Raw genomic sequence first — 22,120 nt, forward strand, 5'->3', positions numbered from 1 at the left:
ACTTGATGGTATCGTCGGTTGGGAAAAACTTTTTTTTTTTTTTTTTTTTTTGTCAAGGTGAAAGAAAAAAAAAAAACGTTAAAAATAATATGGGGTCCTGCTAAACTTAAAATATCTGTTTTCGTTTTACGGTTACATTTGTTAATGTAATGTAAAAAATCATATCTGCCTAAAAAAGTTATTAACAAATGTTGTTCAAAAACACAATTGTGTTAAAAATATTTAATCACCGTTGTAATATTTCTTAATTCTAGATTTTCAAAGAAAAATTATTGAAAGACTATTAAGTATATATAGATTATATGACATTAAATTTATATAGATTATTTTTTCTTTGGGCAACTATAAATATATATAGATTATTCAGTCAAAGTAACTAAAAAAAACAAAAAAAAATCTAGTTAACCGTCACTTAACACGTGTCATAATGGGGCAGCATGTGCATGTCCATTGATGTCATTCACCTTTATCACCGCTATTTTCATCAAGAACAAAACAAACAGAATCACACAAGAAACAGAGCAACAACACATATTCAACAAAAACAAAATCGCCATGAGATCGAGAAGTAACCTTATAGGTCTCATAAACTTCTTCACTTTCCTCCTGTCGATTCCTATCCTCGGCGGTGGAATATGGCTTAGCAGCCGAGCTAACTCAACCGATTGCCTCAGATTCCTCCAGTGGCCACTCATTATCATCGGAATATCAATCATGGTCATATCTTTAGCCGGAATCGCCGGAGCTTGTTACCAAAACAAGTTCCTCATGTGGCTTTACCTTTTCACCATGTTCTTTGTAATCGCTGCTCTTATAGGATTCACAATCTTCGCTTACGTAGTTACTGATAAAGGCTCAGGCCGGTTTGTGATGAACCGTCGGTATCTTGATTATTATCTCAATGATTATTCCGGTTGGTTAAAGGACCGTGTCACAGATAATGGATATTGGAGAGATATCGGATCGTGTGTTAGAGATTCTGGAGTTTGTAAGAAGATTGGAAGAGATTTAAATGGTGTTCCAGAAACTGCTCATATGTTTTACTTCAGAAATCTTTCTCCTGTTGAGGTATTATTATTTTTTTTGTTTAAAAGAACATACTAGTGTACTCTTAAGAAACTATTATGTCACTTGTTCTTGGAATCTAACACGGTGTGAACGTTATATGATATGTATTTGTTTTCAATCTGTAGTCCGGATGTTGCAAGCCGCCAACAGATTGTGGCTATACGTACGTGAACGAGACAGTGTGGATTCCGGGAGGAGAAATGGTGGGACCGAACCCGGACTGTATGTTGTGGAACAATGACCAGAGACTACTCTGTTACCAATGCAGCTCTTGTAAAGCCGGTGTTCTTGGTAGCTTGAAAAAGAGTTGGAGAAAAGTCTCGGTGATCAACATCGTGGTTGTGATCATACTTGTTATCTTCTATGTCATCGCGTGTGCGGCTTACCAGAATGTTAAGAGGATGTATAATGACGAACCGGTCGGTGAGGCTAGGATGACCAATCTCATCCTAGTCATTTTCAAATTTAAGGAGATTTTGGTACAGTTTTTCTTCGGAATTGTGTTTTTATTACTCTTTAATGGTTTAATGGTCTGTTGTTGTAATGATAAATTTGCTTTTAGTGTTTTCTTCTTTGGATATGTTACATATGCATGATGATGATTGTTCTTGCAGATTAGTTGAAAGAAATGCTACTCATCTTTATATAGAGTAGAAATTAATTTAAAGTTGATATGAAAAATTCAAACCAGACATGAGTTACCGAGAATGGTTCCTCAAAGAGTGTTCAAATTACTCACGTTGGGAACATGTTGTTTTGAATTTGTGGATTGATCTTCACGACTGAGTTCTGGGCTCCATCTACTTATCGTTTGTTCTTCCACTGTGAAGTTCTCCAAACATACAAGTAGATTCACATCCTCTCCTTTGAAGTTACCATTAACGTAGAGAGTCAACAACGTTTTCGCAACACTTCCGCTTAACCTAACAGCACAATGGATATCTGACCACACTCTTAACCGATCACTGTCACCAGACTGAACTAAAACCGAGTATTCAGAGTGGACAAGAGATGGATGGTGACGGTATGCCACAAAATCCACACCGTATTGCAACCCTGATCTCAAAACCCAGTTCTTCGATCGTAAATGTGAATAAGCTTTGAAAAACATTGGAAAGTTTGGTCTTTTTGATTTCATGTAGAGCCATGTGTCTACTTCATTCTCCAAGCAACGACCTTGAAGTGAGATTTTGATGCATTTGAGATTGTAATGCAAAAAGAAAGCTTCTTCAAAAGATAACTGAATCCATTTCTTGATTTTCTCTGCCGATAGAACGAGTCTGCCAAAACAACAACGGTCAAGAAGCTCAGCTTGCTCTGGCTCAACCGCTAGAAGCACATTGCAACTTGAGAGGGTTCCCGAGGACTCTGTTTCGGCTAGAGAGAGCTGGAGCTCTGAGACTGATTTTGAAATAGGTTCTGCAAGAGCTTTTGCTTCAGCTCCTTTCCATTTCCATCTAGGCGCCATGGAATTGAGCTGCATATATAGCACTAAAAATCAAACCTTTTGACCAAAAGATGTAAAAGCTTTTCTTAGTCTATTACCAACTACAACTCTTATAATCTAGGAAATCAGATAAACATTGTCACTACGACATAGTTGTTAACGTTTAAGGTATCTTGAAGAACCAAGTAGGAATTGGAATGAGCAAAACCAAGAGCTTTTGATTCTTTTCCCACTTTTGTATTCAAAAATCAATCGTCTATGAAGCGGAAACTGTGACATTCAAATTCACAACAAAGGTATTTTGAAATAGTAAACACATTTTAATTGAAGAAGCAATCACATTCAGACTTGTCCTCACATGACAGTAACCATGAAGAGAAGAGATTTGGTTAAAAACGAAACCTGGCGTATTGATTTATGAAGAAAAAACAGAGGATATGAAGGACTCGGGAAGCAGGGTCTACAATGGAGAGAGCTATGCTTCGAGGATCCAATGGAGAGCTATGCGGTAGTGAAAAACGTAATCTCGTAAAAATTATTGTTGATTTCGATTGCACAGTGAAAATAGAAAAGAAATAGCCACGAAGATTCTTCGAAATCGAGAGGAAGAGATCGAGAATTGAAACGAGATTCGGATCTCTCTCTCCCTGGGGAAGACAGTCGCGCGACTCGAGCAGCAGAGATTGTGGTGCCTACTGAGTACCTCGTGTGAAGTCTAAAAACAGCGTCGTTTTCAGCTAAATAAAATTCTACAAAAATGACGTCGTTTGGAATAATTTTGTTTGGGCTGCCTATTTATACATGTCTAGGCCCGCGAATTTTAAGTCTACAGTATTTATTTAAACATCATACACAAAATCCGAAACAGATAATTTTGATTCAAATTGGTAACTATCGGAAGTATCGGATGAGAAGGAGGAAAAAAATGCTTTGCTTATTTCATTAATTACTACCTTGATACTATCTTTAATAACAGATTTAATTTGATATTATAGATTCCACTTTTTACTTAACTGATTGATAAGATGGAGATAATAGTTTACCTTTTTATTTACTGGTTAAAATCGAGAATTTATGGTCCATTGACTTCTTTTGACCAAGTTTAACGAAGAAGCGTCTCATGTAAGCTATTCACAAATGACGTTGGTACCCCTTCCCACACACGTATGATGTGATTGACGGTTCTCTGTATATATATTAATTTAAAGGACGACGTAAAGCAAAAAACCTATTCGTCGTCACTCGTCTGTCGTCACCATTCATCAACAGAGCATAACAGTTGCTGATTTAAGCTCTGCGGAGAGCAAGTATGGATTTCGATTCCGAGTATGCTTTTCGGTTACAGATGGAGGAGGCACTCGCGGCTTCTCTATCTTCTCAATCTCGCACTCCGCAACGACCACCGTCACCTCCGATTGTGGCTACGTGTGGTGTCCTTATCGTTGAAAACAATCCAAACGATTCGAAGACGGCGAAAACAAGTAGCGGTTACGGTTTCGATTTTAAGAGAGCCGTCGGCGGTGGAAACTCTAAAGCAAAAGGCAAAACCCACGAGTCTGTCACTGGTGTACGTACAGATGAACGAAACCCTAACATTGGGCTCGGTAACTCCCGGAGTACGTCTACCGGACATGGCAATACGAAACCCTTGCCTCAGGAAACTGTTCGTCCGGCGCAATTAGTCGGTGAGGGAAGTTCGAGGGTTAACACTGCTGCCGGAAAAATCAATGGAAACCTCTTGTATAGGCTTTACTTTAAGGGTTTGGTTAGCGATGAGAACGGGAAGGGGAAGATGACGGACGTAGTGTCTGGGTTTGGGGTTGCTATTTGTGACCAGAGGGATAATTTGTTGTTTGAGATGAAGGGACCATTGATAGACAATGGCATGAGTCGTCAGGGAGCAGAGCTTAAGGCATTGATCCGAGGACTAACCGAAGCATTGAAGTTGGGGATTAAGCATATTGTTTTCTTTTGCGATTCTTATCCGATTTTCCAATACGTAAGTTTCCGATTTTCATAGTTTATCGACTTTGTTTATGTATTTTTTAAAGATGATCTAGTTTGTTCTCTTTGCAATTCGTTTTAACTTTTTCCTCCTTTGTCCTGGTATCTAATAGTGTTGTGAATATTGTAACCATTTTGCGCTAATTTTTACTAGTTATGAGACAGTAGACCGTGACTTATAAGGTTCTATGCTTGTGTTTTGCGAGATGGTTTAAATTGCAATGAGTTATGTTTCTTTACCTAGCTTTTCCTGTCATATGTTTGAGAAGATTGTATTGTACTTGAATGTAGGTCACGGGAAAATGGATGGCTAAGCAAAAGAAGATTTCCCTGTTGTTAGATGATCTTCAAAGCATCATGCAACACTTTTCATCTTATCAGCATGTTCTGGTGGCTAGAAATGATGTTAAATTTGCTTATAAACTTGCAAGGGAATCAATACTTTCTATGGTCACCCCTCATGAAGATCCTCGCCAAGCAAAAGCTGTTCTGAAAGAGGAGTGTGCTATCTGTTTCAACGACATCGTTGCTGAGGGTATGTTTTCTGTTGACAAATGCCGTCACCGTTTTTGCTTTCAATGTGTGAAACAGCATGTAGAGGTGAAGCTGCTTCATGGAATGGCTCCAAAATGTCCTCACGATGGCTGCAAGTCTGAGCTGGTTATCGATGCATGTGGCAAGCTTTTGACTCCAAAGCTGAGTAAATTGTGGCAACAAAGACTTCAAGAGAATGCAATACCTGTCACAGAGAGAGTTTACTGCCCTTACCCGAGGTGCTCGGCTTTGATGTCCAAAACCAAGATTTCTGAATCTGCCAAGAGCTTACTGTCTCTTTACCCTAAATCTGGAGTTAGGAGATGTGTTGAATGTCGTGGCCTCTTCTGTGTGGACTGTAAAGTTCCGTGGCATGGAAATCTGTCCTGCACTGAGTATAAGAAATTGCATCCTGAGCCTCCGGCAGATGATGTGAAGCTCAAATCTCTTGCAAATAATAAGATGTGGCGCCAGTGTGGCAAGTGCCAACACATGATTGAACTTTCACAAGGATGCAATCACATAACTTGCAGGTATCTATCTATTTCTCTACACATTGATCCTCCTATAAACCTTATCAAACAAGGCCATGTAAGCTAAAGCACATGTGATGGATTGCAATCTTTTTATCTATGTTTAACTATTCTGACATTCCCTTTGGTATTCTCATTAGATGCGGGCATGAGTTTTGCTACAATTGCGGAGGTGGATGGAACAAGATAATGGGGACTTGTTTAAATCGCTGCCCAACCTGGAACGAAGAATACATCACACGACAAGATCCAGCGCGTGCCAATGTGGCAGCTAACAACTACTTTGATGATGAGGATGATGATGATGTTGATGGTGATTACGACTATGATGACTTCTTCCACCCGCATTTTGGACATGCTATGAATGATCGTAATCCTGAAGAGCCCTTCGACCCCTTCTTCGACTTGCCAGATGGTAATGTGTCCTTCCAAATCTCTCTAAAACTCTTGAATCCTATATATTTCACAACTGAAAGCACTCTCTGTTTATCTGTAGGTGTGCTCTTTACCCCCCAGATGTTGTCTTCCAAGAGTCGTCAGCAATTGTACTTGCCGGATTCAGATGATTCAGATGATAATGCGACAACACAAAATGCTCCTGCTGCAGATGAGAATTGCCCATACTTTGGGAAGTATGGAAAGTACACTATAATGTACGACTCCGACGGCTATGAACTCGAGGATTTCACGAACCCTTTCCATCCTGACTATCCTCACTTCTGAGGTTTGGTTTGGAACCAAAGTTCGTATTTTTCTTTCTTTTTTCAAGGTCCAAACCCTTTTGCTATATGCTCTTTACTCTTTAATCGTTTTTTGAGGTTCATGTTTCTATGACGTATTGTTCTATATAAGACTGTTTGGGTAATCTTTGAATTTGAAGACACCTCGGGATTAAAGTTTTTTTTTTTTCCAAAAGGTGTCTTTGTATATATAACATCTAAACAACAGCATCATCCATCAATGGAGAATCCATGTTGGAGAGGCAAGTACAAGATACAACAACAACATTTACAAACAACGAAATACAAGTAAAGTACAACACATTCTGCCACAAAAGAGAAAGTTGTCAAATGGTAGCTTGTTAAGAGCAACATCATAACTAATCTCAATAAGACCAAACATCAAAACTCAAAAGGTTTGGAGTTGATCTTATAGCTTCCATCATATGCTTGTAGTATGATTGCTTTGTGCTCACCATCTTAACATCCGAACAGGGTGATATCTTCTACTCTGATTATAAGAAAACTAAACAGATAAAAGCATAAAACTAAAACAATCTAGACTAGAAGCTTAACCATGATTAAAAAGCCAAACTAAAATAAAAATCAAAAGCGATAAGAAAGAGATAAGGATGGCACAATCAACCAAGGAAAAGGTGAGTCATCAAAGTGGCCGGAGAGATACCGGACCAACTTCTCCGGTAAACTGAAAAAGATTACAGAACCTTCAAAACCACCATGCCCAAACTAATTCCAAGGCAGCAAAAACATCCTTAACTGCTAAAAGAAACATCTTCTTCTTTATTCAATATGTCACAAACGAAGATTGAGATATGGCTTCAAAAACCTTCGAGAAGAAGCATCTTACACAAAAACCGGCCATGACGTCGCCGAATGAGCCAACACATGCCGGACTCAAACCGTCCATCGCCATAAAAAGGAAACGGTCGATGACGAAAATGATAGCCGACCCAACACATCGAATAATAAGCCGGTCGTTGTCGGACTGAAGCCGGTTGCAACAACTGGACGGCCTTGCCGGAATTAACCGGACGGCTTTATCGGAATAATCTGAACGGCGGAAGAAATCAAGTTTTTCTCTCTAGAAGATTTAAGAGAGAGAAGAGAGAAAAACTCATCTCCGTTTTCCCCGACGCTCATGACTTGGGATTAAAGTTAGAGCATTGTTTTCGCTATATTTTTCGTCGTTTGGTTATTGGTTTCGGCTTGCTCATCTTTTTATTTCCCTTCAATGGGATTGATAGCGAACAAGTAAATATATTTTTGCATTCCTATATAAACATTCGTATTAAACCCATTTTATATAGCTCACCCACCCACTTACCCTTTGGCGAAATCAATTCTTTGTTTTTTTTTGTCTAACTCACCGTCTCTGTCTCTGAATTCCCAGCTGGAGATATCAGTCGCCGTCTTTTTGCTCTTGGTGAAGATAGATTCGAGAATCCCGAAGGTTCTACGATTACCACAGAGAAATTCACTATAGTGAGTACCCCATCTATTGGATTTGCAGCAATGCATACGTCTCGCAGTCAATAAGCTGAGGCGGAGTCACGTACATGGACTTTTTGCTTGAGCTTTCTACCAAATAACCCACAGGTTCGTCATTTCTTAGTATAGTGTCATGTTGAAGAATTTTCGGTCACATGAATGTTCAAGTTAAATCGTATATTGTTCTGTGATGAGAAAGATTATAATCTGCTTATAAACACTGTTCCTTCATATACGGTTAATAATCTCTAAACTTTTGTTTTAAAATGATTATGTTAAATCACATACTCAACAACGGAAGATGAAGAAATGTTTGGATTCAACTAAGCATTATATTAGTTATGCGTAATCTGTAGCTGTAGAGAACATGATCTTATTGAATTTTGTTTCTTTTGTTGATGTTTTAACTTCTAATTAGGAAGATTGTAATCTGGTTATGATATTTTTCCTTAAATTAAGTGTTTTACTCGTTTCGAGTTTTTGTTTTCTGCTGATTATGGCCATTACAAGACGCAACAATGGAGAAAGAAAAAGTGTTTGGATAATGATGTTACTGATATGGTCACTTTATTCACAATATTCATAGTTTTTTTTTTTTCTTCTTATAGATTTGGTTGCGGGCTCCTCGCTGCAGAACAGGACAGAAAGAGACTGATATGTTAATGTGCAAACTCGAATACAAGCAACCGAAGCAAATAGGAGATGTGTTTTTCATCCAATGAAAGGTAAGGCTACTGATGTTATTGAGACTGTGAACCTTCAATTTCTTATATGACTTGCAAGTTAGATTATGAAATTCTATTAGAATAAATTTGGTGCATCCTAGGAATGTTAGGAATTTGATATGAGGATTTAATAATAACATTTATTTGACATAGCCAACAAAGATTAGGAAGGATGGTGGAAATTTCCATGAAGCGTGTGGAAATAAACATTCTGAGTTTTTTAAGGGTGGTAGGATTGAAAATGGTCATTGTTCAATAAAGTTGACCTTGGCATACTATAATAATAATATACAAATTGCATTAAGAAATTATCAACCTTATAGTATCTTATATTATCTTAATGTCAACGAGTTTTTCGAGCCCCATAATTTAATTTATACAGTCAAACGCAATAGAAGTGTTATCCGTTAAACTTGAGTGTATGACCAAAATTTTTTAAGTCACATCCAATCTAGTGGCTCTGCCAACTAGAGACGTTTTTATCCAGAGATTTGTTTAGCACCGTCCTCCTTTGCCAATGATCAGTGTTTTGACATTTTCCTCTTAAATAATATTAAAGACCAATCAGTCCAAACTTTTTTACCTCTTTCTTTTTCTCATGGAATTGATTTTGCTGTCTTGATTTAGACAGGTGTTGGAAGTCTTATTAAGGGAAAAGTAATATACCATAAAGATACCAAAGCAGTCGTAATATTTGACTTTGAAGTCGTATTCAATGGGTCTACAGCCAGAGAGAAAGAGATAATTGTGAAGCATTGAGAGCAAATAGAGTATACAAAAACAAAAGCGAAACGATAACTCTCTATTTGTTTCATTACCAATGATTCGAGGATTGCTTTTGGGAATCATCTGGATGATATTTTGTGTTTGTTCATCATTTCAGCAAGAGACGCCGTTTGTTTACAACAACTTTGGTCACGTAGATCATCTTCACCTTGACGGTAGTGCAAGAATCATTCCCAGTGGTGGTATCCTGCAACTGACAAATGCAACCAATAGCCAAATAGGTCATGTTTTCTACGAGAAGCCGATTGAGTTCAAATCATCTGAATCAGTCTCGTTCTCGACATATTTTGTGTGTGCACTGCTCCCTGCTGGTGATCCGAGTGGCCATGGCATGACCTTTTTTGTGTCTCATTCCACTGATTTCAAAGGCGCAGAAGCAACTCGATACTTCGGGATTTTCAACAGAAATGGTTCTACTTCCACACGTGTGTTGGCTGTAGAGCTTGACACTTCTCTAGCTTCAGATGTGAAAGACATCAGCGATAATCATGTTGGGATTGATGTGAACAGCGCAGAGTCTATTACATCTGCCAATGCTTCTTATTTTTCAGACAAAGAAGGGAAGAAGATTGACATAAAACTCTTGAGTGGTGATCCTATCCAGGTTTGGGTGGACTATGAAGGAACAACGCTCAACGTTTCATTGGCTCCTCTTAGAAACAAGAAACCAAGCCGACCTCTTTTGTCATCAACATCCATCAATCTAACTGATATTTTGCAAGGTAGAAGAATGTTTGTTGGGTTTTCTGGCTCAACCGGATCAAGCATGAGTTACCAGTACATACTCGGGTGGAGTTTCAGCAAAAGCATGGCGTCTCTGCCGAACATTGACATCTCAAAACTTCCCAAAGTTCCTCACTCTAGCACTAAAAAGAAGTCTACATCTCCTGTGCTCAGTGTTCTGCTTGGTTTAATAGCTTTCATAGTTTTGGGGATTCTTGTTGTAGCTTATTTGTATAGGAGAAACTTGTACTCTGAAGTAAGAGAGGAATGGGAAAAAGAGTATGGTCCAATTAGGTATTCCTACAAATCTCTATACAAAGCAACCAAAGGATTCAATAGGAGTGAATTTCTTGGGAGAGGAGGTTTTGGTGAAGTCTACAAAGGAACTCTCCCTCGGAGCAGAGAACTGAGAGAAGTAGCAGTGAAGCGAGTATCACATGATGGTGAGCACGGTATGAAGCAATTTGTTGCTGAGATCGTGAGCATGAGGAGTTTAAAACACCGGAGCTTGGTTCCACTTCTTGGGTATTGCAGGAGAAAACATGAGTTATTACTGGTGTCTGAGTACATGCCAAATGGTAGTCTTGACCATTACTTGTTTAATCATGATAGATTGTCTCTTCCCTGGTGGAGAAGACTTGCGATCCTTAGGGACATCGCATCAGCTCTTAGTTACTTACATACAGAAGCTGACCAAGTTGTTATACACAGAGACATCAAAGCTGCAAATGTTATGTTGGATGCAGAGTTCAATGGAAGGTTGGGAGATTTTGGTATGTCCAGGTTATATGACAGAGGGGCTGATCCAAGCACAACAGCTGCAGTGGGAACTGTTGGTTACATGGCACCTGAGCTTACAACAATGGGAGCTTCTACTGGAACTGATGTGTACGCGTTTGGTGTTTTCTTGCTTGAAGTAACTTGTGGGAGGAGACCTGTGGAACCCGGCTTACCTGAAGCAAAACGTTTTCTGATCAAATGGGTTAGTGAATGCTGGAAAAGGTCTTCTTTGATTGATGCTAGAGATCCAAGGTTGACAGAATTCTCATCCCAGGAAGTCGAGAAGGTTCTGAAACTCGGTTTGCTATGTGCAAACCTTGCTCCAGATTCAAGACCGGCCATGGAACAAGTGGTGCAATACTTAAATGGAAACCTAGCTTTACCCGAGTTTTGGCCCAATTCTCCAGGGATTGGAGTTCTGTCTCCAATGGCGCTTTCCCCAGCACCACTCGTGATCCCTTCACTATCATTTTCGTCTTCCTCCTCCAACAACTCTATGTTTATTACTCACTCAGTCCTCTACGGGAGTGGGCGATGAAAGTTTCTAACAACTTCCCTCTTCTTTGGCCTCTTAATATTGACTGATTTTCAGCCATTTCTATTCAGATTTTGTTTCATTAATGTATATGGTAGCACCATGTCCATTCTCCATGAAGCTTAGCTTGTAGAACGATTTTTAAAAAACTGATTTTTCAGGTAAATTCTTGCAATTACTTAGTTCATTATTTGTAAAGCAAGTTGTTGTCACCATTTGAGTACAGTGATAAATTGTTATGTATTGAGAAAGCTGATATAGTTATGGATTTGTTTCTTTTAATGGTTATGCTATTTTGGAAAACTGATAGATATCAAAAGACACAACAGTTTAGTCTGTAACTAACCTTATTCATGCCAGATCTCAGGTACCTGCAATATATTATTGCAAATCACGTATCCTAGGAGATGCATGTTTCTGCACATTTGAGTAGGCTCTTGGCTTTTAAAGAGTTAAAATACTCGGAGATAGTGACAATTCAACATTTTATTTCGTTTAAGACAAGTAGGACTTGGTATGACAATCAATGAGAAGCTTGCCTTTCAAAACTGTGAAACTACAAGGAAATTTTATTATGTGGAACTTCTGAATTCTTTTATCAAAGAAGACTAAAATGTGACAGCTATCATATTGTTGAAGTCAACTCTTACCAATTCTCTTGGAAAATGCAGAATGTTCTTCTTCTTGTGAAGTAATAATCCGACCTTGTTTCGCAGATGGAGAGGATAGTTATTTGCCATACCATTGACTCAGAGACAGGATTTTTCTCAGAACAGCAAACACTTTGTTGCATTAACAATGGCTCCAGGATTGGATCTGATCTGGATGGTAATCTCCTTTCTTCTTCTGATTCATCTGTCAAGTCAACAAGAAACTGGCTTCAGCTTCAACGGTTTTCGCCAGGGAGATCTTCATGTTGATGGGGTTGCTCAAATCCTTCCCGGTGGACTTCTGCGGCTGACTGACACTTCAGAGCAGAAAAAGGGTCATGCTTTCTTCAGGCAGCCCTTAGTGTTCAATTCATCTGAACCTCTCTCGTTCTCAACGCATTTCGTGTGTGCTATGGTGCGTAAACCGGGAGTTACCGGTGGAAATGGGATTGCTTTCTTTCTATCTCCTTCCATGGATCTTACAAACGCAGATGCAACTCAGTATTTGGGTCTTTTCAACACCACAACCAACAGGTCTCCCTCATCTCATATCTTTGCTATTGAGCTTGATACTGTTCAAAGTGCAGAATTTGATGACATCGATAACAATCATGTTGGTATCGACGTGAACAGCCTAACCTCTGTTGAATCTGCTCCGGCTTCTTACTTTTCAGACAAAAAAGGTCTCAATAAGAGCATAAGTCTCTTGAGTGGAGATTCAATCCAGGTCTGGGTGGACTTTGATGGAACTGTACTAAACGTTTCATTGGCGCCTCTAGGGATTCGGAAGCCAAGTCAAAGTCTTATATCAAGATCCATGAATCTTTCAGAAGTTATCCAGGATAGAATGTTTGTCGGATTCTCTGCAGCAACAGGACAATTGGCTAATAACCATTACATACTCGGTTGGAGTTTCAGCAGAAGCAAGGCATCGTTACAGAGCCTAGACATCTCAAAACTTCCCCAAGTTCCTCATCCTAAAATGAAAACTTCTCTCCTGCTGATTCTTCTGTTGATTGTACTTGGAATCATACTCTTGGTACTCCTGGTAGGAGCTTATCTATACAGAAGAAACAAGTATGCAGAAGTAAGAGAGGAATGGGAAAAAGAGTATGGTCCACACCGATACTCTTACAAATCCCTGTACAAAGCAACAAAAGGATTCCACAAAGATGGTTTTCTTGGTAAAGGAGGATTCGGAGAAGTCTACAAAGGAACTCTACCTCAGGAAGACATAGCTGTGAAAAGATTTTCCCATCATGGAGAACGAGGGATGAAGCAATTCGTAGCTGAAATTGCAAGCATGGGTTGCTTAGACCACAGGAACTTGGTTCCACTTTTCGGATACTGCAGGCGAAAAGGCGAGTTTCTTCTCGTCTCCAAGTACATGCCTAATGGAAGTCTTGACCAGTTCTTGTTTCATAACAGAGAACCATCTCTTACTTGGTCCAAAAGGCTAGGGATTCTAAAGGGTATAGCTTCAGCTCTTAAATACTTACACACAGAAGCTACACAAGTTGTTCTACACAGAGATATCAAAGCTTCTAATGTAATGTTAGACACAGACTTCACAGGAAAGTTAGGAGATTTTGGTATGGCTAGGTTTCATGACCATGGAGCAAATCCAACAACAACAGGAGCTGTTGGAACAGTAGGATACATGGGACCTGAGCTAACATCAATGGGAGCTTCAACTAAAACCGATGTATACGCATTTGGTGCATTGATCCTTGAAGTAACTTGTGGGAGAAGACCTGTAGAACCTAATCTGCCGATTGAGAAACAGCTTCTGGTGAAATGGGTTTGTGATTGCTGGAAAAGGAAAGATTTAATCAGTGCTCGAGATCCCAAACTGAGTGGAGAATTGATACCTCAAATCGAGATGGTATTGAAATTAGGGTTGCTTTGCACGAATCTTGTGCCGGAATCGAGACCTGACATGGTAAAAGTTGTGCAGTACCTTGACAGACAGGTTTCGTTGCCGGATTTCTCACCAGATTCACCGGGAATTGGGATTGTTACTCCGGTTTTGGTCGGAGGAAGCTCCACCGTGATCTCTAACATTTCTTCTCCGGTGACTGAGTTTATTACTCACTCGATTCAATACGGAATTGGACGATGAGATGTAAAATTTGAAGCTTGAAGATGAACGTTGTTAACAAAAAGTTGATATGGCCGAGTTGGTCCAAGGCGCCAGATTAAGGTTCTGGTCCGAAAGGGCGTGGGTTCAAATCCCACTGTCAACATTCTCTCTTTTTTTTTTTTTAAACGTTTGCAATATTTTACTAATGTATATATTAATTTATGAACATACCCCTTTGTGTAATTAATTTATAACTATACCCTTGTTAATTCTCTGATTTACAATATTGAAAGTCTTCTGGGAATTTTGGGAGACAACATACTCCAATTTCAGTTTCTTCTGGAAGAAAATCTTAATTTTGCTACAATGGTGAACCATGGAAAGAAGGAAGCCTGGATTATGGCTCTGGACAAGGTGAATTTCCTTTCTCTGCTTCTGGGTATTGATCATCAAACATGAGTTCTGGAATTTAAAGGTTTTGAGCGATTCTTTAGCTACGAAATGTGTGAAGAAGGAATAACTTCAGTTCAGAACAACCAACCAGGCTCTATGTTTCAATTAGATACAGCTCAAAGGTTTTCATCTAATCTGGATGTTCTCATGTGGTCTTCTAAAGTCAACAAGAAGCTCTGGGTTTATGGCTTTGGCCAAGCTTCCTTTCTAATGGATTGTTTTAGCTGATCTATAGTTCGGGGATGCAAATGGGTTACGGTTTCTTTCTAAGGACATGTCTTCTTATTCTGCTTATCTTACTGGTAATTATAGCGCTCATGGTTCTTGGAGTAGGATATCTATTCAGAAAAAAGACAAGACATATGTAGATGTAATAGAGGCTTTCATGCAAAAAAGAAGTAGTAGAGGCATGAGAGGAGGTTCTTCCTGGTGGTAAAGACACGTGTTTCTAAATGGAATTGCTTTAGCTCTTAGGTAGTTATACACTGAAATATCAAGGCTTCTCATGTTTTGTAAAATGCTGAGTTAAAGGCAAAGTGAGTAGGTTTTGTGTGACCATGGGTCCAACCTAGATACCGTTGTCTCTGTGCGAACTTTAGGTCAAATCGCATGGAGCTTGCAACAATGGCTGTTTGCACAGTAACTGACATGTATGCCTGTATGCTTGAGCAAACTTTTGGAAAGGAAACTGTGTAAGCTGGGATGCTAGCTGATAGACTGTTTGAAAATGTTGGAAACAGATAAGATCTGAGTTCAGCTTAGAAAATAGGGTCGCTTTGCTCAAATCAAATGGTGTGCCAGAACTGAAAGCCTCCATGGAAGAAGTGGTGCAATATCTTGAAGTTGGAACCTGGTCCTATTCTCTGCTGATTGTTGGAATCTTCCTTCATTAGCAGTTATCCAGAAAATGTTCAAAGCTACCACAAGGAGCAGGTATCTGACCATTAATCTCTTATCTGATTTATCACTATACAGTAATGGATTTTCACCAAGTTAAAATTTCCTGCTGCCACAAAAAACTGCCTAGCTACCTCTGCGGAATTTAGGTTGTCTAAGCAAACTAAACTTTCTTCTATCTAATTTTGTCCCGCTGGTGGTGAGGCTACTATGACATAACCAAACAATGAAAGAATATGCTCTATGCGATTCCCTCTGTCTATTATCTTCTCTCCAATCTTAGTTTCAGTGATTTGAATTGTTGTTCATGTGACGATGTATTCTCCTGCACCTGTAGAGCTGAATTAGCAAGTCCTAAAGGGTTAGGTTAGTAACTATATATTTTTGTCAATTTTCATATTCACCATTTAAAGAAAATTCGTAGTTTTCATGAATATGACAGGCTTTCCTAGGCCTTTTCCCTTTGGTCGGGCTCATAATTGTGTTGATATTATTACAAAACTTGGATTTTTTATTCATTCTACGTCTGAAGGGTCAAGGGCATGTTTAAAATATGTTTAAAATAATATTTATTTGTCTGCGTCCTTCTAAAGATGGCTTCAAAATTCAAATAGAAGAAAAATCCAATGCAAGTAGGTGTGCTATCTAGTCCTACACACATTTTAAGGAATTTATAAATGTTAGTCATACGCATTATTATTGTTCCAGGGTACCTCCATGCAACAGTTGCGTTGTCTATCTAATAAATTGAGATCATATAAGTTAAAATATTGTGTCAGAATATTTTGAAAATCACGTTGAAGCTTTATGGTTATCTTTTTAATATAATCGTGTTAGTGGAGTACAGTTTGTAAAGCAAAGGTGATTCTCTTGATTAAATAAACATCTATTAGAAAGTTTGATAGGCTTGAATCACTGATACAGAAGCTTACATCCTCTTTTTGTCCATTTTTTCTCCAGCTTGCGAGGTTATGATTCATCATCAGATCCAGACTCTCTGATTCATCATCTGCAATGGCTCGTTGGTTGCTTCAGATCCTGATCATCTCTTCTCTTCATCTGAGCTCTGTATCAAGTCAACAAGAGACAAGCTTTGTCTATGAAAGCTTCCTCGACCGACAAAATCTTTATCTTGACAAATCTGCAATAGTACTTCCCAGTGGATTATTGCAGTTGACAAATGCTTCAGAGCACCAGATGGGTCATGCTTTCCACAAGAAACCAATTGAGTTCAGTTCATCTGGACCACTCTCCTTCTCAACACACTTTGTGTGTGCTTTGGTGCCTAAGCCAGGTTTTGAAGGTGGCCATGGTATTGTCTTTGTATTGTCTCCTTCTATGGACTTTACTCACGCAGAATCAACTAGATACTTGGGGATTTTCAATGCTTCAACAAATGGATCTTCCTCTTATCACGTACTTGCTGTTGAGCTTGACACTATTTGGAACCCAGATTTCAAAGATATTGACCACAATCATGTGGGGATTGATGTGAACAGTCCTATATCTGTCGCAATAGCTTCAGCATCTTACTATTCCGACATGAAAGGGAGTAATGAAAGCATAAACCTCTTGAGTGGAAACCCTATACAGGTCTGGGTGGATTATGAAGGCACTTTGCTCAATGTTTCGGTTGCTCCTCTTGAAGTCCAGAAGCCAACTCGACCTCTTTTATCACACCCCATCAACCTTACAGAACTTTTTCCAAATAGATCAAGTCTGTTTGCTGGGTTCTCTGCAGCAACAGGGACAGCGATCAGTGATCAATATATTCTCTGGTGGAGTTTTAGCATAGACAGAGGATCGCTGCAGCGACTTGATATCTCAAAACTTCCTGAAGTTCCTCATCCTAGAGCTCCACATAAGAAAGTATCTACACTGATTATTCTCCTACCCGTTTGTCTGGCTATTTTGGTGTTGGCTGTTCTTGCAGGACTTTATTTCCGCAGGAGACGCAAGTATTCAGAAGTATCTGAAACATGGGAAAAGGAGTTTGATGCGCATCGGTTCTCTTACAGGTCCTTGTTCAAAGCAACAAAGGGGTTCAGCAAAGATGAATTTCTGGGAAAAGGAGGTTTTGGAGAAGTTTATAGAGGAAATCTCCCACAAGGCAGAGAAATAGCAGTGAAAAGAGTGTCCCATAATGGTGATGAAGGTGTGAAGCAGTTTGTGGCTGAAGTCGTGAGCATGAGATGTCTGAAACACAGGAATCTTGTACCACTGTTTGGGTATTGCAGAAGAAAACGAGAACTTCTTCTTGTCTCAGAGTACATGCCCAATGGTAGTCTTGACGAGCATTTGTTTGATGACCAGAAACCGGTTCTTTCTTGGTCACAGAGACTTGTGGTCGTTAAGGGTATAGCCTCTGCTCTCTGGTACCTGCATACAGGTGCTGACCAAGTTGTTCTGCACCGAGATGTCAAAGCTTCCAACATTATGTTAGACGCGGAGTTCCATGGAAGGTTAGGGGATTTTGGCATGGCCAGGTTTCATGAGCACGGAGGCAATGCAGCTACAACAGCAGCTGTTGGGACTGTAGGGTACATGGCCCCGGAGCTAATCACAATGGGAGCTTCCACTGGAACTGATGTTTACGCATTTGGTGTTTTCATGCTTGAAGTAACCTGTGGGAGGAGACCCGTGGAACCGCAGTTGCAAGTTGAGAAACGACATATGATCAAATGGGTTTGTGAGTGCTGGAAAAAGGATTCTTTGCTTGATGCTACTGACCCGAGATTGGGAGGTAAATTTGTAGCTGAGGAAGTCGAGATGGTTATGAAACTGGGTCTGCTCTGTTCAAATATAGTGCCAGAATCCAGACCCACAATGGAACAAGTGGTCCTGTACCTAAACAAAAACCTACCTTTGCCAGATTTCTCACCATACACTTTGGGGATTGGCACATTTGCTCCGGTTCTGGTAGATGCATCCTCCCTTGTAGTCTCTTCCGCTTCATGGAGTTTGTCAGGTCCATCGATGTCTTCATCCTCGCCCAACCACTCACCTTACGCTTGGCAGTCAACAGATCAGCCATGGGGACAGACAATAGACACTAAGAACTCTCTTCACATAGTTGCAGAACCAGAGAAGCCCTCACCCGCTGTCAAAATGGTCACATTGCCTGCAGAAGATCCTCAGTCCAATCATTCCAGCATCAGCAGTCAGAGGTAAATTAGTGATGTACATATCAGCAAGAAGATATCATTATTAGCTCTCAATATTGTTTTCATCTGTCTCACTTGTCGCAACAAAATCTGTTTGTTCGTTGTATAATCAGTTAATGATTATACAATTCTCATATTACAACTTGTACTCCTCAATATGATTTTATACATGATTTGGTCCATATTTGGGTTCAATGTTGAATTTTATTCTCTTCACTCCATGCTTAGCTTCAGTGATTTGATTTGATTTGTTGTGCTTGTCACATTGTTTGTTTATATTCTCTACACCTGTAGAGCGGGATTAGCAATTCGACAGACTTTAGTCTATTTCCAAAATGATTGTGTTTTTTACATGAAGAGCTAGGTTAATTAATATGGTAAAACTCGAACCTTTAAACTCTATCCGTCATTTAGAGAACATTTGTTAGCTGTCTTGACTTTGCCAGGCTTTCTTAGCCTTGCTCCTTTTAGTCTGGCTCATACTTTTGTTGAGAAAAACATGGCTATTTGTTTCTGCATTTGGAAGGGTCAACAGAATATTTTTGAAGTATGGTCTTTTTAGTATAGATCTTAGGGACTTTTTTTGGGTCAAAGTCTAAGATAGCTTCAAGTTGAAGAAAGTTAGTGAGCATCTAGTCCAAGACATTAGCTAGTGTTTAATTTTTGTTTGACCCGTTATTACCGTTAGTTGTTGGTACACCACACGCAAGATTGCGTAGTTTCATTGGCTCAAGTTGGGTTGTTATGTTAAAATATTGTCATTAGTATAATGAAGCTTTATTGTTAATTAGTCTAATATTTGTACCATTAATAGAGTCCAGCCTGTAAAGAGGGAAAAACGGCGACTGCATCAGATACTGGTGGCATTCCCTTGGATAAACAAACAATACTTTAAACTTGGATTACCAAAACATATTGTACATGTTTCTTTGTTCTTTTTTCTTCAGCTTGCGAGGTTATGATTTGTACCATTGTTGACTCTTTGATACATCATAAGCAATGGCTTGGGGATTGTTTCAGATCCTGATGATATCCTTTTTTCATTTGATTAAACTCTCAAGTCAGCAAGAGACAAGTTTTGTCTATGAAACTTTTCGCAGCCAAGAAAATCTTTATCTTGATGGATCGGCAACAGTACTTCCCAATGGATTATTGCAGCTTACAAATGCTTCCGATCATCAGATGGCTCATGTTTTCTACAAGGACTCAATTGAGCTCAGTTCCTCTAAACCACTCTCCTTCTCAACACACTTCGTTTGCGCTCTAGTGCCTCAGCCTGGAGTTGAAGGTGGCCATGGAATGGCCTTTGTAGTATCTCCTTCTATGGATTTCTCACATGCAGAATCAACTAGATACTTGGGGATTTTCAACGTATCAAAAAATGGATCTCCCTCTTCTAATGTGCTTGCTGTTGAGCTTGACACTATTTGGAACCCTGATTTTGAAGATATCGACCACAACCATGTGGGGATTGATGTGAACAGTCCTTTGTCAGTTGGGACAGCTTCTGCATCTTACTATTCCGACATAAAGGGGAAGAACGAAAGCATAAACCTCTTGAGCGGACATCCAATACAGGTTTGGGTTGATTATGAAGACAATATGCTTAATGTTTCGATGGCTCCTCGTGAAGTCCAGAAGCCAAGTCGGCCTCTTTTGTCACAACACATCAATCTTTCAGATATTTACCCGAACAGAAGACTTTTCGTTGGATTCTCTGCAGCAACAGGGACAGCTATCAGTTATCAGTATGTTCTTTCATGGAGTTTTAGCACAAGCAGAGGATCACTGCAGCGATTTGACATCTCAAGACTCCCTGAAGTTCCTCATCCTAGAGCTGAACATAAGAACCTATCTCCATTGTTTATTGACCTGCTTGGTTTTCTGGCTATCATGGGCTTGTGTACTCTTACTGGAATGTATTTTTTCAAGAGGGGCAAGTATGCAGAAATAACCGAAGAATGGGAAAATGAATTTGGTGCACATCGGTTCTCTTACAAATCCTTGTACAAAGCAACAAAAGGGTTTCACAAGGATGGATTTCTTGGAAAAGGAGGTTTTGGAGAAGTCTACAGAGGAAAACTCCTTTTAAGCAGAGAAAAAGCTGTGAAGAGAATGTCACATGATGGTGATCAAGGGTTGAAGCAATTTGTGGCAGAAGTGGTGAGCATGAGATGTCTGAAACATAGGAATCTTGTTCCACTTCTTGGGTATTGCAGGAGAAAGCATGAGTTTCTCCTTGTCTCTGATTACATGACCAATGGTAGTCTCGACGAGCATTTGTTTGATGACCAGAAACCGGTACTTTCTTGGCCACAAAGACTTGTGATTATTAAGGGTATTGCATCTGCTCTCTGTTACCTTCATACAGGTGCTGACCAAGTTGTTCTGCACCGAGATATCAAAGCTTCAAACATTATGTTGGATGCTGAGTTCAATGGAAGGTTAGGGGATTTTGGTATGGCCAGTTTTCATGACCATGGAGGCATCTCAGACTCAACATGCGCCGTTGGGACTATTGGGTACATGGCGCCAGAGATACTTTATATGGGAGCTTCCACTAGAACTGATGTGTATGCCTTTGGTGTTTTCATGGTTGAAGTAACATGTGGGAGGAGACCTGTGGAACCACAGTTGCAACTTGAGAAACAAATTCTGATCGAATGGGGTTTGTGAGTGCTGCAAAATGGATTCTTTGCTTGATGCTACCGACCCCCGGTTACGTGGAAACTTCTTATCCGAGGAAGTCGAGATGGTTATGAAACTCGGTTTGCTCTGCTCAAATACAGTGCCAGAATCCAGACCCACAATGGAGCAAGTTATCCTATACTTAAACCAGAACCTACCATTGCCAGATTTCTCACCATACACTGTGGGGATTAGCAATCATTCTTCGGTTCTGATTGATGCAGCCTCCCTTGTAGCTTCAAGGAGCTGGTCAGCTGCTTCGTCGGCCACTAACTCACCTTAATGGGGACACACATTGGAAAACTAAGAACTCCCACCCAATGTACACGTAGCAGAAAGCATATATATTATTAGGTCTCAAGATTTTTATCTGTCTCACTTGTCCTAACCAATACAAGAAACTAACAGTTATCCAATTTCCTAGAAAAGTAATTGGTAGACTTTTAGTCATCTCCCTGGTACTGTAATCATTCATAACTGTATCATCTTGTTCTCCCTTAAATTCTTTGTTTTGCTGAAGATTTTAACCGTCTGTTTAGCGATTATCCACAGCAACATTCTCTGTGATCCATGGTAACAACTTGAGGCTATGGTCTACGTTATTGTTTTGGTCTGATACCAAATTCATTACATGAGTCATCCCTTCCTTTTGGCATCGTTGACTTCAAATGCTTTGATGATGAAACTTATTTAACATGTGGATAATTGAATTTAAATTTTATTTTTTTGGTCAATATGAATTACATTATTATCATATAAGAAGAAATCCTTTATAAATGTGATTGACAGTCTGATACACATGGTTATAATACATAAGAAAGA

At 39.5% G+C, this 22,120-nt stretch overlaps 11 protein-coding genes and 1 non-coding gene across 15 annotated transcripts; 10 read left to right on the forward strand and 2 right to left on the reverse strand.

Annotated features, from left to right (window-relative positions):
• Nucleotides 1-518: 518 nt before the first annotated feature.
• Nucleotides 519-1,716, forward strand: TET4 (tetraspanin4). Its single transcript, NM_125415.2, has 2 exons — nt 519-1,068; nt 1,194-1,716. Exons 1-2 carry the CDS (start codon nt 556-558, stop codon nt 1,662-1,664), a joined length of 984 nt encoding a protein of 327 aa, NP_200830.1. The 5' UTR covers nt 519-555; the 3' UTR covers nt 1,665-1,716.
• Nucleotides 1,607-3,212, reverse strand: SEN2 (splicing endonuclease 2). 2 transcript variants are annotated; one of them, NM_125416.4, is made up of 2 exons: nt 2,918-3,212; nt 1,607-2,545 (listed from the first exon to the last, which is right to left on the reverse strand). In NM_125416.4, the coding sequence occupies exon 2, from the start codon at nt 2,534-2,536 to the stop codon at nt 1,784-1,786; it is 753 nt and encodes a 250-aa protein (NP_200831.1). In that variant the 5' UTR covers nt 2,537-2,545; nt 2,918-3,212; the 3' UTR covers nt 1,607-1,783. The 2 variants fall into 2 exon arrangements, with proteins under 2 accessions (NP_200831.1, NP_974966.1); NM_203237.1 differs by having other exon boundaries at nt 1,690-3,194.
• Nucleotides 2,981-3,227, forward strand: AT5G60240 (uncharacterized protein; the record flags this gene model as incomplete). The annotated part of the gene is made up of 2 exons (NM_125417.1): nt 2,981-3,035; nt 3,121-3,227. 2 exons carry the CDS (start codon nt 2,981-2,983, stop codon nt 3,225-3,227), a joined length of 162 nt encoding a protein of 53 aa, NP_200832.1.
• Nucleotides 3,228-3,736: 509 nt separating this feature from the next.
• AT5G60250 (zinc finger (C3HC4-type RING finger) family protein) lies at nt 3,737-7,499 on the forward strand. Its single transcript, NM_125418.4, has 4 exons — nt 3,737-4,514; nt 4,811-5,586; nt 5,727-6,001; nt 6,083-7,499. The coding sequence occupies exons 1-4, from the start codon at nt 3,825-3,827 to the stop codon at nt 6,307-6,309; spliced, it is 1,968 nt and encodes a 655-aa protein (NP_200833.1). The 5' UTR covers nt 3,737-3,824; the 3' UTR covers nt 6,310-7,499.
• On the reverse strand, nt 6,871-7,884 carry AT5G60260 (uncharacterized protein; the record flags this gene model as incomplete). The annotated part of the gene is made up of 4 exons (NM_001345406.1): nt 6,871-7,082; nt 7,174-7,376; nt 7,694-7,779; nt 7,847-7,884. 4 exons carry the CDS (start codon nt 7,882-7,884, stop codon nt 7,053-7,055), a joined length of 357 nt encoding a protein of 118 aa, NP_001318846.1. The 3' UTR covers nt 6,871-7,052.
• An 89-nt stretch (nt 7,885-7,973) lies between these two features.
• On the forward strand, nt 7,974-9,298 carry AT5G60265 (uncharacterized protein; the record flags this gene model as incomplete). Its single annotated transcript, NM_001345407.1, has 5 exons — nt 7,974-8,051; nt 8,274-8,375; nt 8,423-8,518; nt 8,693-8,783; nt 9,171-9,298. 5 exons carry the CDS (start codon nt 7,974-7,976, stop codon nt 9,296-9,298), a joined length of 495 nt encoding a protein of 164 aa, NP_001331223.1.
• Nucleotides 9,299-9,321: 23 nt separating this feature from the next.
• On the forward strand, nt 9,322-11,642 carry AT5G60270 (Concanavalin A-like lectin protein kinase family protein). Its single transcript, NM_125420.4, has one exon. The coding sequence runs from the start codon at nt 9,360-9,362 to the stop codon at nt 11,364-11,366; it is 2,007 nt and encodes a 668-aa protein (NP_200835.1). The 5' UTR covers nt 9,322-9,359; the 3' UTR covers nt 11,367-11,642.
• Nucleotides 11,643-11,823: 181 nt separating this feature from the next.
• Nucleotides 11,824-14,135, forward strand: AT5G60280 (Concanavalin A-like lectin protein kinase family protein; the record flags this gene model as incomplete). Its single annotated transcript, NM_125421.2, has 1 exon — nt 11,824-14,135. The coding sequence occupies exon 1, from the start codon at nt 12,162-12,164 to the stop codon at nt 14,133-14,135; it is 1,974 nt and encodes a 657-aa protein (NP_200836.1). The 5' UTR covers nt 11,824-12,161.
• Nucleotides 14,136-14,178: 43 nt separating this feature from the next.
• On the forward strand, nt 14,179-14,259 carry AT5G60285. Its single transcript has one exon. It is a non-coding gene; the product is annotated as a tRNA-Leu (tRNA).
• Nucleotides 14,260-14,462: 203 nt separating this feature from the next.
• On the forward strand, nt 14,463-15,442 carry AT5G60290 (uncharacterized protein; the record flags this gene model as incomplete). Its single annotated transcript, NM_125422.1, has 4 exons — nt 14,463-14,510; nt 14,785-14,981; nt 15,149-15,241; nt 15,319-15,442. 4 exons carry the CDS (start codon nt 14,463-14,465, stop codon nt 15,440-15,442), a joined length of 462 nt encoding a protein of 153 aa, NP_200837.1.
• A 644-nt stretch (nt 15,443-16,086) lies between these two features.
• On the forward strand, nt 16,087-19,628 carry LecRK-I.9 (Concanavalin A-like lectin protein kinase family protein). 3 transcript variants are annotated; one of them, NM_001085304.1, is made up of 3 exons: nt 16,221-16,307; nt 16,407-18,613; nt 19,425-19,628. In NM_001085304.1, exons 2-3 carry the CDS (start codon nt 16,461-16,463, stop codon nt 19,570-19,572), a joined length of 2,301 nt encoding a protein of 766 aa, NP_001078773.1. In that variant the 5' UTR covers nt 16,221-16,307; nt 16,407-16,460; the 3' UTR covers nt 19,573-19,628. The 3 variants fall into 3 exon arrangements, with proteins under 3 accessions (NP_200838.1, NP_001078773.1, NP_851230.1); NM_125423.3 differs by lacking the exon at nt 19,425-19,628 and having other exon boundaries at nt 16,087-16,307; nt 16,407-18,809; NM_180899.2 differs by lacking the exons at nt 16,221-16,307; nt 19,425-19,628 and having other exon boundaries at nt 16,314-19,153.
• Nucleotides 19,610-21,868, forward strand: AT5G60310 (Concanavalin A-like lectin protein kinase family protein; the record flags this gene model as incomplete). Its single annotated transcript, NM_125424.2, has 2 exons — nt 19,610-21,278; nt 21,400-21,868. 2 exons carry the CDS (start codon nt 19,610-19,612, stop codon nt 21,579-21,581), a joined length of 1,851 nt encoding a protein of 616 aa, NP_200839.1. The 3' UTR covers nt 21,582-21,868.
• Nucleotides 21,869-22,120: the final 252 nt, after the last annotated feature.

The sequence above is a fragment of the Arabidopsis thaliana genome, chromosome 5 (assembly GCF_000001735.4).
Source record: "Arabidopsis thaliana chromosome 5, partial sequence".
Lineage (NCBI taxonomy): Eukaryota > Viridiplantae > Streptophyta > Magnoliopsida > Brassicales > Brassicaceae > Arabidopsis > Arabidopsis thaliana.

Coding starts and splice junctions, on each gene's coding strand:
- TET4 (NM_125415.2), top strand. CDS start 556: ATGAGATCGAGAAGTAACCTTATAGGTCTCATAAACTTCTTCACTTTC. Junction 1,069..1,193: donor GAAATCTTTCTCCTGTTGAG/GTATTATTATTT, acceptor TTCAATCTGTAG/TCCGGATGTTGCAAGCCGCC.
- SEN2 (NM_203237.1), bottom strand. CDS start 2,551: ATGCAGCTCAATTCCATGGCGCCTAGATGGAAATGGAAAGGAGCTGAA.
- AT5G60250 (NM_125418.4), top strand. CDS start 3,825: ATGGATTTCGATTCCGAGTATGCTTTTCGGTTACAGATGGAGGAGGCA. Junction 4,515..4,810: donor CTTATCCGATTTTCCAATAC/GTAAGTTTCCGA, acceptor ACTTGAATGTAG/GTCACGGGAAAATGGATGGC. Junction 6,002..6,082: donor CTTCTTCGACTTGCCAGATG/GTAATGTGTCCT, acceptor GTTTATCTGTAG/GTGTGCTCTTTACCCCCCAG.
- AT5G60270 (NM_125420.4), top strand. CDS start 9,360: ATGATTCGAGGATTGCTTTTGGGAATCATCTGGATGATATTTTGTGTT.
- LecRK-I.9 (NM_001085304.1), top strand. CDS start 16,461: ATGGCTCGTTGGTTGCTTCAGATCCTGATCATCTCTTCTCTTCATCTG. Junction 18,614..19,424: donor TCCAGCATCAGCAGTCAGAG/GTAAATTAGTGA, acceptor TACCATTAATAG/AGTCCAGCCTGTAAAGAGGG.